The sequence below is a fragment of the Parus major genome, chromosome 3 (genome assembly GCF_001522545.3).
Source record: "Parus major isolate Abel chromosome 3, Parus_major1.1, whole genome shotgun sequence".
NCBI classification, from domain to species: Eukaryota; Metazoa; Chordata; class Aves; order Passeriformes; family Paridae; genus Parus; species Parus major.
The window spans coordinates 47,843,504-47,863,003 of record NC_031770.1 but is presented as its reverse complement, the minus strand read 5'-3'; the positions used below and the strand labels follow the sequence as shown (position 1 = coordinate 47,863,003).

Genomic DNA, 19,500 nt, shown 5'->3' with positions numbered 1-19,500 from the left:
GTCACAGGGTTGTTGGAGGAAGATCACTGTGGATGACACTATGCCTTTCGATGAAGAGGAGAATTTGTTATTACCAGCTACAACCTGCCAAAATGAACTTTGGCCAATGTTGCTGTCCAAAGGTATAATTAAGTTAGCAAATACGAGGTATGTTTTGTCATCTCATTTTTGGTTTGTATTGTGAAGTCACATGGTAATAGCAAAAGATTGATTTAGTATACATAGGAAATATTTTATAATGACAATTATATACTTCCAAATGCTGGCACTTTAAATCACTAAAACAAAATCCTCTATAGCTACAGAATGTGCAGGGTTTCCTTTCTAGATGTGTTTGTAAATTTATTCACAGAAAACTTACAAAGAAACTAGAGTACTCTCATTATTTGCTTCATTTGTTTGACATTATTCCTGAAAACTTAACATATGACTTTCTACCAAACAGAAGTACCTGTGAAATTGTCAGCCTTGACTAGTATTGACTCAACCAATGTTGAAAGTAGAGTTTTGTGAGCTGCTTTTGATACCTTTGCTACAGTTGTTCTATTGTGTACAATAATCACTTCCCTAGAACTGACCGGAAAAGTAGAAGATGGCCTATAATGCAGTGATTGACAATTATGGCTACAGGCTCCTATAAAATGAGCAATAAACACCAAGAGTTTAAATGAATAAACTTGAGAAAATAATTCAAAACACTCATCTGGGTAGTGAAGCTTCCCTGTTCTCTTCATGCCAAGTTATGTTTGTTGGAAGAGTCATCTAAAGTATGTTTACGCAGGCTAAGAATTTGCCTAGAGCTGCCTGTTAGGAAACTTGTTTGCAGAAATGTGATTAAAATATTGTATTTCTCTAGAGCACAAGGGTTAACCATACAAATTCTGGCATCTCTGGCCTTGGTTCTCTCATGAAATCTCTTCAGAGATTAGCCAAGTGTCAATTTGAAAGAGTGAACTTCGCTAGAGTGGAAGTAGAACCAGCTTATTCAGAATAACCTGGGGGTTGGAGAAGCTGCTTAGGAAATGCAAGCTGTAGAATCATATCCCTGTTTCAGTGCAAGGGATTTCAAACCCACATCTCCAGCCCTGCAGCTGTGTGCAAGTCTACATAGTATGCTTGTTAACAAAGTTGAAAAAAATGCCATTGTACCAGAGGGAAAATGAATACTGAAATAACGTACCTGATGCAAAGGCATTGACTTTGTAGGGAAGTAGTCAGCAGTGGTTTGGAAAATTCCTAAAATTGCTAGTAATGACTTGTTTTTCATCAAACTATTCTGTGTATAGTCTTAATCCTACAGAATGCAATGTAGACTACAGAGTTTAATGTAGTTGGTTACATTATAATTGTGAAATGTCTGCTTTATAGTATACATGAAAATGGAAAAAGAGAGATGGAGGAATTTACAGTTCTACAAACACTGACTGGATGGATACCAGAAGTTATTCCTCTCCAGTGAGTTCTTTTATTAAGCAATTTATGTGTTAGTTGTTTAATATTTAATTCTATAAGGCATTATGAAAAATAAAGCTGAGCCCTGAAAGTCCTTCACCATCAGTTTTGGAAAGTGAATTGTTTATAATTCAGGCACTTGAGAAATGTACCTTTGAGAAATGCAATTTTATTGTGTTTTTCTTTGTAAGTCATACAGTTTCTTGTAAAGCTATTTATCATGCTGATGCCTATTCTTCATAAAATTAATTTAACTAATATTAAACAGTGTGATGATAACAAGGTTAGAGAAACCTTTGTTTAATTTAGTATGCAGTTGCAAAATGTCTGCTGATAATCATAATTTTATATATGTATATACCATAGAAAATGTATGCCATGAATTTGGAAGTAATCAATGTCAGCTAGTATGGTTTCTGTGTCACACTATATTAGGAACAATGAGAAGTACGACACAGACTCTTTTGTGGGTTGTAGAAGACAGCAAAGTTTATTATCTCTGATCTTCGTTTATAGACAGGTCCAAGAAGGTCTGAGAGATAAAACTCTCATTGGTCATTAAACCAAGACATCACTATCATTGGTCAAGTGGAACACCACTCCTTGACTGTTTCTTGCAAGTAAACAACAACGATCTAAACAACACCTGCAAAAGGTTGTTGTCCTTCTCCAAGGACTGTTTAGATTCCTCCTTATGCTTTCTCAGTCCAGAGTGAGAACCTTGTGTGACTTAGTTCCACACAGACACTGCGCTCCCTGCCTGCTTTTTTGCATTTAGCATCCACATTCCCTCCCTTTAAATTGTAACAGTTTGCAGACTTTTAGTTTTAAAAATAATGTTTCCTTCCCATAATAACATTTTTCTTGTTTTCTGTGTGTTTTATGTTCATTTTGTATTTTTAAAGAAAAACATTCTGACTTTTCAGCTTGGCATTCTTTTTACTAAATGAATCACCTCAATACCAACACTAAATATTTAGTCTTTTTCCTTTGAGTTACACCTTTTTGCCTTTTGATATCTACATTCGAATGAATATATAGATAACAAATACTTATGGTTTATATATAATTTATTTAGATATAATTGTTTATTTATAACCATATTGCACTAGTAAATAATTTAAGTCAAAGAATACTTTTTTCTATTTTTCAGTAATTTTTATTTCTCAAGCTATACTTGCAGTTTAGGTCTTTGATATATTTGTGTCCTACAGTATTAGTTCATAGACTTAAAAATCTAAGTAGCCTAAATTGTATTTCTTTCCATAGTTAATTTTAAAACTTCAACAACAAAACTAGTATTCACTTACTACAAAGATATTATATCATGGAATATGAAAAAGTGGATGCTACAGAGTCTTTGGGATAGATAGTGTAAGATGACTTTAGCTGATTTTACAATCACTTATTTTATCTAAAAAAAAGTTGAATGCATTTAGCTTGCATGAAACTCATTCATGACCGTGTTTGAGATTATTTCTGGAATCGCTGGGTTTCTGTGGAAAAAACCACGACTACAACTGTTATGTCATGTCAAAAACTTTCCAGTTTGGAAGTACCTTCGAGAAGCTTTTTAATATACAGAACTAGAATCACAGTATTATATACGGTGTAGTTGTAAAGTGGTCTGCAAGTTCCTCTGCCACAACTTGTATCTGCTAAAAATCTTGAGAAAGGATGCTTGATTTCCATGCATCTCTAATCACCATCTCATTTTTTTATGGGTCTTTCCATAAGGTGTCTCAACAAATATTTCTGATACAGAGTGTGTTTTATCTACTAAAATAACCCAGTAGCATTTTTTGGAGTTGGACTGTCAGTTGTGGTATAGTGCTGTCTAAATGAAAATCACACTTTCTTCTCTTATTGGAAATGTCCCTACCATTGACATATACATTTGTATTTTCTCTTAAAGGCCTGAATACTTGGACAAAGTTTGGGACTTTTTGAAAGAGATTGTGCCAGAATTCAAGTTGCCAGAGAAGTCTCCAGAACTTGACATTATTCAGGATGACACAAAAACAGAAGAGACCAGAGATTCAGAGTTAAAAAGTGAAGTTTCATCTAGGAATAAGCTGACAGATACAACTGAGAAAACAGAGACAACCAATAACATTACCAAAGGTCTGTAATTTTACATAGTCTAATCTCTGTAGGCCAAGCATAAATAAGGTTAACATCATCTCTGTTTCAAATAAGTATGTTTTGCATATATTGCCATGTACAACTCTGTGGGTTTGTTGTTTCACTGAACATGTTGCAATGATATAAATTCAAAATACTTTCTGTTTAGCTATAGATCTTATTAAAAGCAGTACTTGTCTTTTATTTTGTAAAAATAGCTTCACTTTCTGGTGGAGATTTTTTCAGCTCCATGTCACAGCCATTTCTCTAAAGTCTGAATCCTTGCAGAAAGATATCAATCAGAGAAATCAGAGTTTCTCCAAAGGCAACACTCCTCTAGCCGTCAATTAATTATATATTTCATAATGGCTGTTGTAAAGTGTGATTACCTACAGAGTTATGACAAATATATTCTAATGTCTACCTGCATTTTTATTTATTGCAACTTTTCTTTAATGCTACTAGGTATAGGCAATCGTTTCCTTCAAGAGCTGCTAATCCTATTTACATTTAAATGAAAAAACCACAGATTTAGAAACTTGTTTGTTCCAGTACATTATTCTTCATTGTTTTTATTTGAGACAGAGTTTTCTTAGTTGTTGTTTTTAACTTGAAGGCATGGGTACAATTTCACAACACTTCTCATGCCTTTGGAGAGTACAAATCATATGCTAAAATTTCTATTTCTTCCTAGATTTTTGGAAAAATCTCTGACTTCCTCGCTTTGAATCCCCAATAATATGTCCCAATGTCAAAAATGTTATAAAAGTCTTAGAAGATACCTGGCTGAGGTAGTATTCTCTCTTCTTAGGAAATCCTGCTATGATTTTGACCCAGTCATCAGTGTTATTGATATTTCAGAGTTTGAAATAGACATGCCACTGGGAACAGCTCTGTCATTCATCCAACAGGGTGTTGTTATTTTTTTCCCAGAAAACTAAGTAAATTTAATCTTGCCTAAGACTTAAAAATTCTATTAGTAACAGAAATAGTTAAGAATCAGGGAACCATTGTGTCACAATACAGCTCTGTAATCTCCAACTCTGAGGCTGAAAGCTTTGTTCAGCCAAAAGCTTTGTTGACATTTGGGATTAATGTTTGGATGACACAAAGCCATCCCCATGTCACCATGAGAGATAAGGACCTGAGGGGTCCTGGTGGACAACAAGCTGTCCCTGAGTCAACAGAGTGCGCTGGGGGTCCAAGGATGTCCTGGATTCATTAGGATATGCATTGCTATCAGGTCGAGGGAGCTGTTCCTGTCCCTTTATTCAGTCTGCATTTGGAATGCTGTGTCCAGTCCTGGGCTCTTCAGCATATTAGAGACATGGAGCTCCTGAAGGAGTCCAGCAGAGAGGGCAGTGAAGATGTTTGGGAGACTGGAGCATATCTTATGAGAAAAGGCGGAGGAAGCTGAGTCTGTTCAGCTTCAAGAACAGACAGCTGAGAGGGGGCCTCATCAATGTGTTTAAGTGTCTAAAAGGTGGGTTCCAAGAAGATGAAGCCGGGCTCTGCTCCATGGTGCTGAGCAATAGGAAAAGAGGCAATGGGCAGAAACTGGTACACAGTAGGCTCCAGCTGAACATGAGGAAGAACTTCTTTACTGTGTGAGTGACCAAACAGTGGAACATGTTGCTCAAAGAGGTTGCAGATTCTCCCTCACTGGGAATGGCTTTAAACTGGAGATATTCAAGAACTGTCTCGATACAATCCTGTGCTCTAGTATGGCCCTGGTAAAGCAGGGATGTTGGACCAGATGACCCACTGTGGCCCCTTTCAACTTAAACCATTCTGTGATTCTGTGAGGTTGTGAAGCTGTGTTGTGCAGTTGACCAAAAGGAGCAAAAGAATGCCATCCAAAAAGACTTGGACAAACTTGAGAATTGGACCCATGAGAGTCTAATGAGATTCAGAAAGTCCAAGTGCAAGGTGCTGCATCTGGATTGAGACAATCTGAGGCATGAGTACCAACTGGAAGAAGAACTGAGAGCAGACCTGTAGAGAAGGACACGGGGGATCTGGTGGATGAGAGCCAGTACATGAGCCAACAGTGTGTGCTTACAGCCCAGAAAGGCAATTGTATCCTAGGCTCCATCTAAAGCAGTGTGGCCAGCAGCATGAGGAAGGTGAGTCTCCCTCTCTACTCTGCTCTCGTGAGACCCCAACCTGGAGTGCAGCATCCAGCTCTGGGGTCCCAGGACAAGAAAGACATGGACCTGTTGGAACGAGTCCAGAGGAGGGCCACTAAGATGATCAGAGGGCTGGAGAACATTCCCTGTGAAGGCAGTCAGAGAGCTGGGATTGTTTGGTTCAGTCTGGAGAAGAGAAGGCTTCGGGGAGTCCTTAGAGCACCTTCCAGTGCCTAAAGGGGGCCTCCCAGAGAGCTGGAGAGGCACTTTTTACAAGGGCATGTAGCGATAGATCAAGAGTGAATGGCTTTAAACTCACAGAGGACAGGTTTAGATTGAATACTGTGAGGTGCTCCCACCCAGGGAGGCAAAGATTTAGTTTCAGATATGCATTGTTAAAGTGAGAGGCGTGGCTTTAAGCCCGGGAAATGTAAATTCTAAACCTCTGTCTCAGGGGCTGGTCCCTGTGAGCCCTGGAAGAGTTTCCCCACCCCAGACTCTGGTGGGGTGCCAGCCCCAAAGTTCTGATTGGGGTTGAGCCCCTGGGTTTCTCCCTTGCTGTGTTCCTAGTGGTCCCTGACCCTGAACTCCACCCTGGTTCTGTCCCTCAAAACCCCTCACCCTGCCTCTGTTCGGGGCTCTCTGTCTCTGGATCTGAGTTTGTTCCTGTGCTGAATAAATGGTTTCATGAGCAGAAGCCCGACTTGTTGGTGTCTTGTGCCCGTCACTGGTAACTGTAGCTTCTCTGGGCATGATTCTTCAGCTGCTGAATGCAACAGAATACTAGAAGAAAATTCTTTCTGAGGATAGTGAGCTCCTGACACAGGTTCCCCAAAGAAAGTCTGGTTGTTCAAACCCTGGAAGCAGTCAAGGCCAGGATGGGATTTTGAGCAACCTGCTCTAATGGAAGGTGTCCCTACCCAGAGCAGGGCGGGGTGGAACCAGATGATCTTTAAGGTCTTTTCCAACCCAAGCCATTCCATGATTCTATTATTTTTTATTTCTTTTTTTTTTTGCATTTAAGTAGTCTTTTCCTGTAGTCTAAGTCTTCAAAGAATATTTGAACTGTGGGAGACTTTCTCCTTCCATGTCCATTAGGGATCAATGCATTGTCTATCCAAATTTTTTTTTTGTAATTACTAGTGCATGAGAGCAAGGACATGAAGAACATATTTGGCACAGTGCCAGAAGCACAATGATTTCTTACATTGTAATAAAGACATAAAAGTTGTGCAATAACTAAAAGGTGGGACCGCAGCCTTCCTGGCTCCTCCTCAGTAAATCTTCATTTACATCCTAAGGACTACTTTTTATTTTTATTTATTTTAATTAAATTACATTAGCTTCTTATTGTATCTCATCTCTTGACTTCAAAGAGTTTATGGCTGATTGTTTTTAAAATTTATCTAAAATCTTATTAGAGCATTTACACTGACATGATATTTGATAACTGCAAGTTTTTATCTGAGAAAGAAAAATATTTAATCTTTATTTTGCTTAATAGAAAAAGCAGAGCAGAAAAAAGTAGGAAAGAAAAAAAAAGGAGAGAAAGAAACAAGCAAGGTAGCGCCTCAGTCTTCAGAAAAAGTCCAAGGCCTTCAGGACTTAACTGAAAGTAAGTCCTATTATTTTGAAGCTAAAAATACAGACAGGAGTTACATGTAAAGCAAAAGGCTTTGCTTTAATTTGGTTTTGAACTTAAGTGGGCAGAGGTTATATTTACTTTTTTTATTTTGTTTAAATTGTAGTTATTTATAGCTAACATTACATACTGAAGTCATTCTAACCTAATCGGCAACATAGATTAAGAATAGTATATTGCAGTACTTTGTTTTAATAGCAAACTGTCTTATAGTTGTTCTGTGTTTAAAAAACAATTCTTCCTTTTTCATCATTTGTTTGTTCAACATCCACTTTATACACAAAATTGCAACTTGAAAAAGCAGGCATGCTTCTTTGTCAAAGGGCAAGGGAGCTGGAGATGGGGTGGAAATACTTGTTAGAACTTTCTTCATCATATAAATCTTAATTTTTTTAAAATCTTCATCCAGGAAATACATAGTGATGAATTTAATTCCTATATAGATATATTAATAAGAATATAAAAATTAAGTAAATTCTTTTTTGTGCATTTATATTTAATGTTGAAAAAAAAAAACCCAAGAAATGCATTTTAAACCACAGTTAAATACTAATCAGCTAAACAATCAACTAAGATATTTCAAATTTACTAGCATAAACTATAGAAGATCTTCACAAATGTATAATAAGCTCATATGTTCTTGGCATTGCTTATGTTTGGATACAAGTGGCATTTCCATGTGACTAGTAGCAAAAAACCAATTATTAACTGGAATAATTTGCTGTTGCAAATCACTAGGTGGGAATAGGTAGAACATCTTCCTAAGGGAAATAACTTCAAAGTAAAAATGAAATTTACTACATAAATGGTATTCCTGCTTGATTTGAATCCTGATTAAAATTAGTGGTTTCAATAATTTTAAACTACAGCAAGCTAAGATTGTAGTTTTTCATCAGCAAATATATTTATTGAAATTCCTACCTTACATACCACTAAATGAGTTAAACAGCAGTAAATTTTAAAATATATTGCAGGAATGTAGTTTGGTTTACTGTAGGTGTGGAATAGGAAATGAGATGTTTCATGTGATTAACTAGTACTCAAGCACGTGAGGGAGAAAAAGAAAGCAAAAGGGAAGCAAAAGGATCCAAGATATGTATTCAAGAAATTGTGCAAAATGAGTGAAAGAGCATAAAAAAAGAGGCAGTGCTTCCATGTAAAAAAATTACATGATATTTAGATCTTTATTCTGCCACTTAAAGCACAGTTTATGGTTTTTTTCTGAAAGACAATTAGTGTGCTGTGAAGAGGTTATTTAGAAAGATTATTAATTCAGGGTTCAAGTACATTGATCAGAGAACTCTTTTATCTTAAGTTTGAACCAGAAAAGACTTTAGGAGAAGATTAAGAGGTAGGTATCTCTATAGTGAGAAAATTTAACATTATTAGGAAAGGAAAAAAAAAGGAATTGCAGTTTGAAATAATACTGAATTATGATGCATTGTTGTTGTGAGACTGTAAACAAGAAAGGGAAATCTTGCAGGCTTCATGAGACACGTGGTCTGCACAGTGGCCCAGGACAGTAGAATCATTGTTGTGGATAAATTAACATCTGAAACTAGGTCTTGATTCAAAGTTAGACTTAGTTGCAAAAAGTTCTTGAATTGTTCTGGTGGAATTTTGTAACAATGAATTTATTTAATGCAGCAACTTATTTTTTGGGGGGCTTTTTTGTGGGATTTTTTGGGGTGGGTTTTTTTTGGGGGTTTTTTTTTGTTTTTTTGTTTGTTATTTATTTATTTATTTTCTTTTAAATTATTTGAAAAGTGTTTCATTCCCAGCATGATAAAAGTGCTTATTTCCCTTCTGCAAGCTTTCAGTCTACCTGTTAACTGTTGACTTCAAGGAAATTTTTCTTCTTTGTGATAAATATGGACTATTTCTAAAGAGATATTTAACTACTCCAGACACTATTTATATTTGACTTTTAAAATGGCAAAACCTTCTGTATTCATTGCATTGGATATTCATGACCTTGTTATTCATGACACATTGAAGTACCAGTTACTTCTAAATACTTGGAGACTCCTTTTACAGACTTTTGATTTTGTGTGGGCTATAATGTTGTGATGAGTTGGTGCTGTCTGGCAGCTAAGCAACCACCCATCCACCTGCTCACTCCTCATAGTGGGATGGGGCAGAGAATGAGGAATGAACCCTTTTCCCATCCCCAGTGTTCTTGGTGGGGTAGTGGAGTGAGCAACAGAAGATTTATTGGTGTGTGAGCTTGACTCAGCAGGCACTGATGTACTGGTCTGTTACCCATGGTGTTTTGGTCATGTATCTAAAACAGAACCACAAGAGCTGCCCTGATGAAAGTTGAATCCTAGACAGATCCAATACCAACATATACAGTTCTGAACCACTTGCACAGTCCAACCAATGCCTGCTGCACTCCACAAATGCAGTATGAGTTGCAGGATCATTGAAGCACTGAACCTGTTTCTCTATTCATCCAGTTGTGTGGATCCAGCTGAATAACAAGCCTGTGGTGTAGTCAGTCTGAACTCTTCCTGAGAGCAACCAACTCTTTGGTCCTTTGGCTTATCAGTCAGCCAGTCTTTGGGAAATTTTCATATTGGGAAAATTTCATATTCGTATGTTCCTACTGACCCATTTTAGCATACAAATCTGTACATTTCCACTCAGCAGCTTTTTCTTCTGGTAAATTCTTTTCATACTTCGGTATCCCCTTGTTTTATGAGCAGTTTTTACAAAGAAATTATATTAGATGAGATGAAGTACTGTGAGGTGAAGGTCCAGAATGTTGCAGGATCCCCAGAGAGGTGCAAAGGACAGCTGCTTTATTGTAAAAAACAGGCTTTTTTAAGCAGTTAGCCCATTATCAGTTCCATTCTTTTAAATCATAACAAACATAATTCAACCAACACTATACACCGCAATGTGAACACACAGTGGTTACATCACTTGTTTTTCTGCCTCTAATTCAGCTGAGTCACTTTCCCATTGTGCTTTTCTGCTTAGCTGAAGTAGCAGGCCTGAGCAATGATTTTACAAGGCCTTCCCTTTGTAAGGTTTCACCTATATGAAACAATGTGCTCAGTTGCCTTGTTCCTATAAAGAATCACCACTTTGCTTTTATTTAGGTTTCCAAACTACTGAGTTTCATAATAATTTCTGAGCTGCTGGAAATGGAATGCTATTCCATTTGAAAGGGTACTAGCTAGGAATTTGGGAATTTGTTCTACAAATCAGCCATGTGTTTTGCTAATCTCATTGTGCCTTGATACAAATTCTGTAATTAAATATAATATTTTCTATGTCACAGAAGTGTGGAGATAATTATTATTATACTTAAAAGTTTTTGAAATCAAACAAGTAGATCTGTAATCATCAAAATCAATGAGATAAACATCACATAACTATAACGTACTTGTAATTTTTCTTTTACCTATTGAGGAGTTTTCATTTACAAGATGGATTGAAGCCTAATGTTTTGGTTTTTTAAGTGCACATCATCATTCTGAGATACTTTTGTCAATACTGAAGAGCACATAGTTTATTTTTCTGAAAACTACAAAATACCTTCCAATACACAAAGCTAATGCATGCCTATCACAACAGCAGAAATTAACATCTGAGCTGCACATCTGATGATCAAGATATTGAAATCCAACTGATGTGTTTTCATAGAATGGTTTGGGTTGGAAGTTCATTTACTTCCAAACGTCTGCCATGGGCAGGGACATCTTCCACTAGGCCAGATTTCTCACAGACCCATCCTGTGCAACCTGGCCTGGAACACATCCAGGGTTGGGGCATCCAAAGCTTCTCTAAGCACCCTATTCTGATGCTTCAACATCCTCATAGTAAAGAATTTTCTTTTACATCTAAGACAGCCCTTTTTTAGAAGGGTCAGTTAAAACAATTGCCCCTTGTTCTATCACTCCATGGCCTAAAGAATCTCTTCAGCTTTCTTGTAAGGCTACTCTAAGATCTCCCTGGAACCTTCTCTAATCCAGGATGAACAACACAAACTTTTTCAGCTCTTATTTATGGGAGAGGTTCTCTGGCCCTTAGATCACTGTTGTGGTCCTCATCTGGCATCATTAGTCCTTGGAAAGTTAAACTACACCACTAGCTCTTGTTTGATAGATGAATATTTAAAAGAAGCATTGAGTGAGAAAATTCTTTTCAAGTTGTATGCAAAGCATATAATAAACAAATAAAAATTGTTAAGATCTATTAAAATCAACAATTTTTAATTCCTGGCATTTCTTTATAAGTGTTTAAACATGTATTTTACACGGATCAATTCAAGTCTTACTTTTCCTTCTCAAAGAGACTGAAACATTTGTTTGGGTTGTTTAGTACTCATTATCTGTAAGTGAATTTGTAAAGCCTCAAGTGTGAAACATAAGTAACTACATAGATACAGAATTTTTTAACAAAACACTGCAGAATTCTTATATATACACTGATAGATAAAGATAATAAGCTTTGCTGAATCTACTTTGTTCTACTTTATATACTTTATATATCTTTGTTCTACTTTATATTATAATATTTTTCATTTAGTAATGCAATTTTATCAAGACTATCAGTTTTAACCAGTTTCCCCAAATGCTGAATCCACACTAATCATCATTACACTTGGTGCTAAATAATTTGCATACATCAACCTAATTTTTTTCACAGTGAAAAAAGATCAAATAATATGTAATTTTTAAAGCTACTGGCATAATGTGCTAGTATTGTATGTATATTTTTAAAGTGGATATGATGTTCCTGGTTAATCATTTGCATGCTCTAATAATTTGTTCATTGCTGTTTATTGTCTGCCCTGCAGACATTTTATTTCACAACCCATCTGGACTGCGTAGGACAGCTTTACATTCCACCTGGTATTTGATTAAATACTTTTATTTGAGAAATACTACTCACATGCAATGAAATTGGTATGCCTTGTGGCACATACTGTTCTGTAATGTGCAGGACATTGTAGCTAATATTGCCATGTTTTTAATAGATCAGATATGTTGGTAAGGACTGAAATTAAAGTTAATTATAGCTTTGATTTTGAATACATTGAAACCCACAACTAACACAAGAGCTGTGGTTAACACAGGAATCACAAACATGCAGTGAGAAAAATTAAGAATCCATTGGAAAGTAACTCTTACCTGCTTATAGCTTATATTTAATTGGGTAACTGAATTCCTGGAAGAATATTTAAGATGCAAACATATTGTACTTAGAGAATAAAAGGTTGTATACCATATGAATAAATAGATTTTAGGTATGATAAGTCATATTTTCCAGACACCTGCCTGCTTATGTGCAGATAGCTTTGTTTTATTTAATTTCACAGAAAATACCTATTCTTAGTGCAACTTCCAGTTGAATATTTACTAAACATAGGAAGCAATTATCCTATATTTGAGGTTAAGCTGAAGGGAACAATGACAGACACAGATAATTTTACTGGAGTGTTAGATAGGATAGAATCATAGAATCTTTTAGGTTCAAAAAGACCTCTAAGTTCATTGAATCCAGCTGTTAACCTGTACTGCCAAGCCCACCACTAAATCATGTTCCTAAGTGCCACATCTACACATCTTTTAAATACCTCCTGGAATGATGGCTGAACCGCTTCCTTGGGAAGCCTGTTCAATGACACAACTCTACCTGTGAAGAAATTTTTCCTAAAAAAACTTCCTGATGAAAAACAGGTGTCACAACCTGTGTACTGAAATCTTGTCTCCAAGTTTTCTGAGATGACTAAGGAAAAGTAGATATATATATATATATATATATATATATATTATTTTTTTTTTGAGATGTCTTTTTGGTAAAACCAGAGACATATGTTTCAAGTATGATGTTTTAGACTTTTAATTTCCCTTCAGCATGAATGAACTGACTGTCAGATATTCTTGGCTTCTCTTCATCATTCAAGGATTAGCAACGGCTTCTTTCACAGATAGGAGTAAGAGATGATTGTATGGAACAGATTTCTGGAGTTAACAAAGTGAATGTGCCCCTATTTCTATCCCTTGCCTATAGCAGAATTAGAGGCAAACAAGATTCTATAAGGTATGTGGGACAAGAGCTTCATACTTTCCTTTTTGAATCAGCCATCATTACCTCCATTGTTTCATCTGCTTGACAGGAGAGCAGTAACCCTGGCTTATAGGCACTATGTTTCTCAAATTGCTTCCCTCAATCTCCATATCCCTTGGCAGCACTGGCCTGAGCTCTGGCTTTGGATCCTTTTGTTGGCAAGATCAAATTTTGCCTTCACTGATGAGAAGCATTTAACTAGCAGTTACTAATCAGGATGTTTTTACTTCATCTACACAGATTATGCATATTGTTTTATTTATGATAGTATCTATTGTTTTTACAATTTGAAGTAAAACAGAAAAACAATTTTGAAAGTTCCATCTGACCTGTCATATTTTAAAATTGTATTTTCTGTTACTCATTTATGCAAAATAAGTAAAATATGCAAATGCTGTTGATGATTTAAATGAGGTGATTTTTTTCCATCCATGGATTCTTTTCATTGTACACTACAGTGATCTCTTCTTTCAAATGAAATAACATTCAGGCAAAGAAAACAGTAACAAAAATAAGGCAGAGAAAGCACAATAATTTGGTGTGAGGCACAGCGACAGTTTTTTGCTGTTTACCTTGTTCTAAAGCATTTTGATGTTTTCTGTGTAGAATCACCCGTACCAAACCAGCCAGAGATGGTCGTGTGCGCTGGCTGTATACCGCTGCATTTGTTTGAAGAGGATATTTTTTTATTAACACGAATGGTAAGATTCTGAGCTCTCAGGACAGGAAAGCATTCCTTATTTTGTTATCAGAGTGCTTCGTTTTGTTGCAACAATATTGTAACAAAAAGAATATAATTAGCGCAGTGAAACAGTCACTAGATGATGGCTATCAGTTAAATTTATATTTTGGTACTTCTGTATTCTGAACATGCATTTTCCTGCCAAAGCCTACTGATTTTACTCAGTTTTCCTCCACTTTCCTCAGGATCCCAGAGGCTGAAGTCTCCTGAGAGAGACTAAATGTGGACTAGAAAATGTATCTTGATGAGATACTTCTGAATGGAAAGTCTAATTATTTTTGAGGGCTACTTGAAAAAAAATTAATTTTAATTTTTTGAAGACTGCAGTTAAGACTCCCTGATATACATTTTCCAGTATGTTGTTTGTTGTTATATAAGGAATATCATGTTTATATGAATTTCTATCATTAGTGTTGTAGCTGGTGAAAGCAGCTGGAAAAGTGTAGCACTTAATGCAACTGGGGTAACAACAACACTTAAATTTCCACTTAGTCACTTACACTCCTCAGAAAGCTTTTTATAGTGCCAAAGCAGGCTTTCTTGAGTTGATTATTAATTAGGTTTCCCTTTTTTGTTGTTCATTTAAATCATATCTATCATCATTAGATCATTACATTTTAAGCTGCCTTTTCAGGAAACTGGTAAGCTTCATAAAGAAATTTCCAGAAATGGTTTGCAGGTGTTATGCTTTAGTGCACTTAATTCTTGCACTTAATTCTTTTTTAAAATTATGTTGTATATTTTATGCAGTTTTGAAGATGAACTTGTTATCTGTGCTATTGTTTTAATTTATTTTTATTTAAGGTCTCAGTCAATTATTGTCAATAATAAGCACTGCTAGTCATCAAAAGGCAAAGTAGAAGAGGGGACATGGGCTTATATCTCTCCTGCCACTTAACACTCTGAGTCTCAAACTTGACTATAGTCTGTTGGGATGTAGAGATTACTGAAAAAGAGGTATGGCAGACCAAATAGGATGAGACAGATGAATCTATATGTCTAAAATAGTATTTTAGTAAAGACTTGATAGAAAGATGGAAGTTGACAGAAGTTAAATATAGAAGTATAGAGAATTTCTTATGGATAAAAACCCCACCATTTTCAAGCTATATTCAAGGACTGAGACTAATTACACTAATTGAAGTAAAGTTTAGAAAATGGGTTCACTAGGATAAGAGTTGCTCCCTAAACTTGGAGAAAATTTTGTCATTGGCTGCAGTTGTGCCAGAATTTCCCTCCCAGACTTTTTCAGTATCCCTTTTAGCTTTGCTTTCTAGTATGGATTTCCTTGGATGGTTGTGGCTTGAATTTGTCTTAGTTTGCTCAAATAACATTAAAAAAAATAATCAGTAATTGAGTCATACAAGTGTGTAGTGTACTCAAAGCTAAATTCTCCTTTATGACACCTAACTGGTTATCTTCAAAATCCTTTCTAATCTTGGATGTTTAAATTGGTATTTTAAATTTAATTCATTGCCCATTCTTCAAATAACTGACAACCACAACATTCTTCTCTACAGAGTTCATAAATACAGAACCTAAGGAACATTTTAAAATTAGTAGAAGCAATCAGACGCTACTTGCTGATGAGTATACTAAAGAAATAAGTTCTTGGTGATTTATTTAGCATGTAAAAGAAAGTGTGGATTTAAAATTAAAATTATGTACAAATCTTGTAACAGAACTTTCAGTTGTGATGTTATTGGGCCATTATTATTTTAGTGGGAAGAGCACCACTCAATGTCCACATCTAAAATTGTTCTTAAGTCTGCTCCTAAGGTCTTTGGTATACAGATCAACTGAAGTGTCTTTAATGTGTTTTATAAATAAGCCGTCAAATAAAAAGCTTAGCTTTAATGATGCATTGGTTCAAAGCAATACACTACTATGTTTTTACAAGTTATCTAAAAGACCAATTGATTTTAGAATTCTGTCACTTTGTAAATTCAGCATGAAGTAAGGACTTTTTCCCTCAGCAAGTACTTTTAAGTATGTTTATTTAAAAGAAAATGTTGTGCCTATTGCTTTCTCTAAATATTCATTATTTTTACTAGTATGTTATGGTCATATAAATAAGTTAAAAGAAGTGATGAATCTATTATGAAAAGTAAAATACATATAAACACTTCTAAGTATACTTTTTGTGTTGAATATCAAATTCAGCATGTTTTTATATAGTCTTGTCAGGTGGACTACATTAATTTAATTTATTGTACAAGCTGTTAGGTTCCTTTCTGTGTATACTGTTCTTGTCTGTTAGACAGGTGTAAGGAGAAAGAAGATCTGTCCAGTCAGGTTTTCCTTTCATGTTCCATAGGCTGACTCTTCAGAGAAGATGAGGCAATATGGGCTTTCCCATATACACAGCCATCCTGTCCTGATCACTAGAACTAGGTCCTGTCCTCTGGTAGCACTGCCAGAACCACCACCACTTCCTTCTTGGAAGCTTTTCCGTCAGAAAAAGCAAGTTGTTGTGACATCTGAACCCCAAGGTTTGTCTATTAAAAGCTCAAAAATAAATTTTAATCACATTTTAATTATTACAGGACCGTATGTTACCTTAATTTCAATTAAACTCCGTTTTGTATTACTTCCTCTTAGCCATATTTCCTGCATACTTTGAGAAGTGTCTTAATTTATACTGAAAAAAGCAGTCTAGTGGAGCAAATGAAGAGGGGACGTTATCAAAGTAACTCAGAAGCTCTCTGATGCAGAACCATGAAAGCTTCTGAGCACCTTTTAAAAATTTAAAATATGTGACTAGTCCTGCTGCATCAACTCATGGTTTCAGAGTAATTTTTATCCTAGGGTTTGTATTATTATTTGTATTATGTGCTTCATAATGGAGTTAGGTGCATGATATGAGACAGCTTGAGCATGAAAGTGCTACAGGCAGGCTAGCAAAGTATACTGGGATAAGAAATGGATGAAATTGGCAAACGTAAAAAGTGTTGCCATAGTTGCTTTGTGCTACCCTGGACAATGTTTCATATAAGCTAGGCAAAATTTAATACTTCTCAGGCTGAAGATCAGAGTGTAAAGCATTTATTTTTTCATGATATGTCACCTAGATCCACCCCTGTTTTTTCTGTTCAATTCAAATGCATGGGATAATACTTGGAAAATTATTTAGGGGTGACGAATCCCAATTGGAAACTATTTCTCAATATGAATAGTATTAAATGAATTTTTTTTTTATGAATGTATCTATTTAACAAGTTGCTTTTTTTTCCCAGAACCTGTGGTAGAGAAACCTGAAAAACATGTTGAGATTGCTAGCCTATTTTTTAAATACAAATTGGATATTATCACAATACCAACAGACACGTAAGTATATAATGTAGTTTCAGCATTAGCATTGTGAAAGTGCACTGTGAAAAGTGCCATGGCTTACCTTTATTTGTGTCACAGGGAAAGACTGCTCAGATCATGTCTGAAGCATGTCTGGACAAAGCACTCTGTTGATATATTGGTGTCACGTAATTAAGCAGCTATCAGTGAACTGTACATTTAAGATGCATATTGACAATACAACATCTAAATTTGTATACTAGACACAAAATATTGATAAACACCTAAAAACTTCTGAACACCTTCCTGTAGCTAATCCCAAGAAGATCTAATCAGGCACACAGATGCATACATATGTAATTATGCTGACCCTCCTGTCTTTGAGGCTTTCAAACACCTCCTGTTTGGGAGTGCAGCACACACTTCCTGTTGGAGATGTGAGTCTCTGGACTTAGCTGTTTCTCCCTACAATCTGCTCATGTCTGCACTGCTGAAAATGTTTCCCAGGGGGTCTCCCTGAGTGCCCACTTGTCACACCCAGTATAGACAGTCCCCTAGGCAGATGCACACTTCTTAGGGCTTCTGACATTGGAGGATAGGGAGTGCCATCGGGCAAAGACACATTGGGATTCTCTTCCCAGTGGGCCCAAAGATGTAGAATTTTTGATAGATGACTTCTGCCAGAAGCACAAATATTCTTTGATGTATTTCAAATTTTTCCTCAAACTATTGATCTTTTTTAATTCTAACACATAACAAGGAAATAATTGACTGGCCAGTCAGTATTTTCATGGGCATCACTAATTTCATAAGGAGCACTTATTGTTTATTAATAAAAGAGGCTGTTCTCTGTTCATGATAGTTGTTGCAGCAAGCCTGAATGTGCAGGTGAAGAAGCTCATGGTCAAAACACAGCTTTGTATAAATGCCTTTTGTTAAAGACTGTTTGGAAGTCCTATAAACCCTTGAAAACCAAAGTCTTTATATAGGGTGTCTAAGAGAAGCTTCAGAAATTGTTGTATTCATGATTTCTAGTCAATATTCCATGCTCAGCATAATACTTGCTCCCTGACAAGAAAGGAAAGGGTACCATAAAGTGTATGAGCCAAAGTTTTTTCCTTGGACACACTATAATGCACTTCTGTCAGGTTGCAGCTTATTATTTGAACATTGAGACAAGTTTTAGAATTATTAATCCTGTCTCTTTTATTCTGACTGAGTTTCTGTCACAAAACATTGAATGTAGCATATACCCAGTGTAGATCAAAAGGTTTATGTCATTTTAGAGGTTAAGTCTTTTCTTGAGTCTGAGTCCAGCAACAAGTTGTAAATTGTTGAAGATCTGTACACTTTCTTAGGGTGTGTGCACCTTTTGTTGAGACATCTCTAAATAAACTGACTAAATTACATATGTGACAGGTTCTACATTTTGATTAAAATAAACCAGTAAGCTATTTTTAAAATTTTTGAGCAGCAGCATTTGCTCATGGAAGATGTGACCATGGAATATTCTGGGGATGTAATGGTTTTGCTGATACAGTTGCATTTTGTTAGTTAAAAGTAGTTAAATTACTGCTTGTTTTCATAGAGTAGGAGTAGAAATATATTATAATGCTCTAAACAATTAACAGACTATCAAAATAAGGAGGGATTGATAATGAAGATGCTGAAGCATTTGCATTTTAACAGATTTGATATTGTTTTTCATACTTGATAGATTGCTTTATGGTCAACATACCCCATTGGGGAAGGATAGTTTATTTAATGTGCTAAGTTTCCATGACAATTAGCTAATTTAATCATTGTGATTTAATTAACAGGTAATAGCCAAAAATATATAGCAAGTATTAACATTTTGTTAAAGTGATATAACTTTGTAAATAAGATAAGGGACTTAGATACACAGTTGGGACAGAAAGTTGTTAATCTCTTCCTTTTCTTCTAATAAATTATTTTGAAGCACCAAAAGGCAACGTATGTGTGACTGTTACTGCAAAAGATCTTGATCTTTCATTATCTCAGTCCTTAAAGAGGGG

At 35.7% G+C, this 19,500-nt stretch overlaps 1 protein-coding gene across 1 annotated transcript in view; it reads left to right on the top strand.

Annotated features, from left to right (window-relative positions):
* ADGB (androglobin) overlaps window positions 1-19,500 on the top strand; it is a 103,227-nt gene that overhangs the window by 25,458 nt on the left and 58,269 nt on the right. Inside the window, exons 6-11 of the mRNA XM_015623490.2 lie at window positions 8-147; window positions 1,369-1,455; window positions 3,368-3,576; window positions 14,038-14,132; window positions 16,491-16,665; window positions 17,410-17,500. Coding sequence (XP_015478976.1) covers window positions 8-147; window positions 1,369-1,455; window positions 3,368-3,576; window positions 14,038-14,132; window positions 16,491-16,665; window positions 17,410-17,500 — 797 coding nt within the window. The remainder of the gene's footprint in view (window positions 1-7; window positions 148-1,368; window positions 1,456-3,367; window positions 3,577-14,037; window positions 14,133-16,490; window positions 16,666-17,409; window positions 17,501-19,500) is intronic.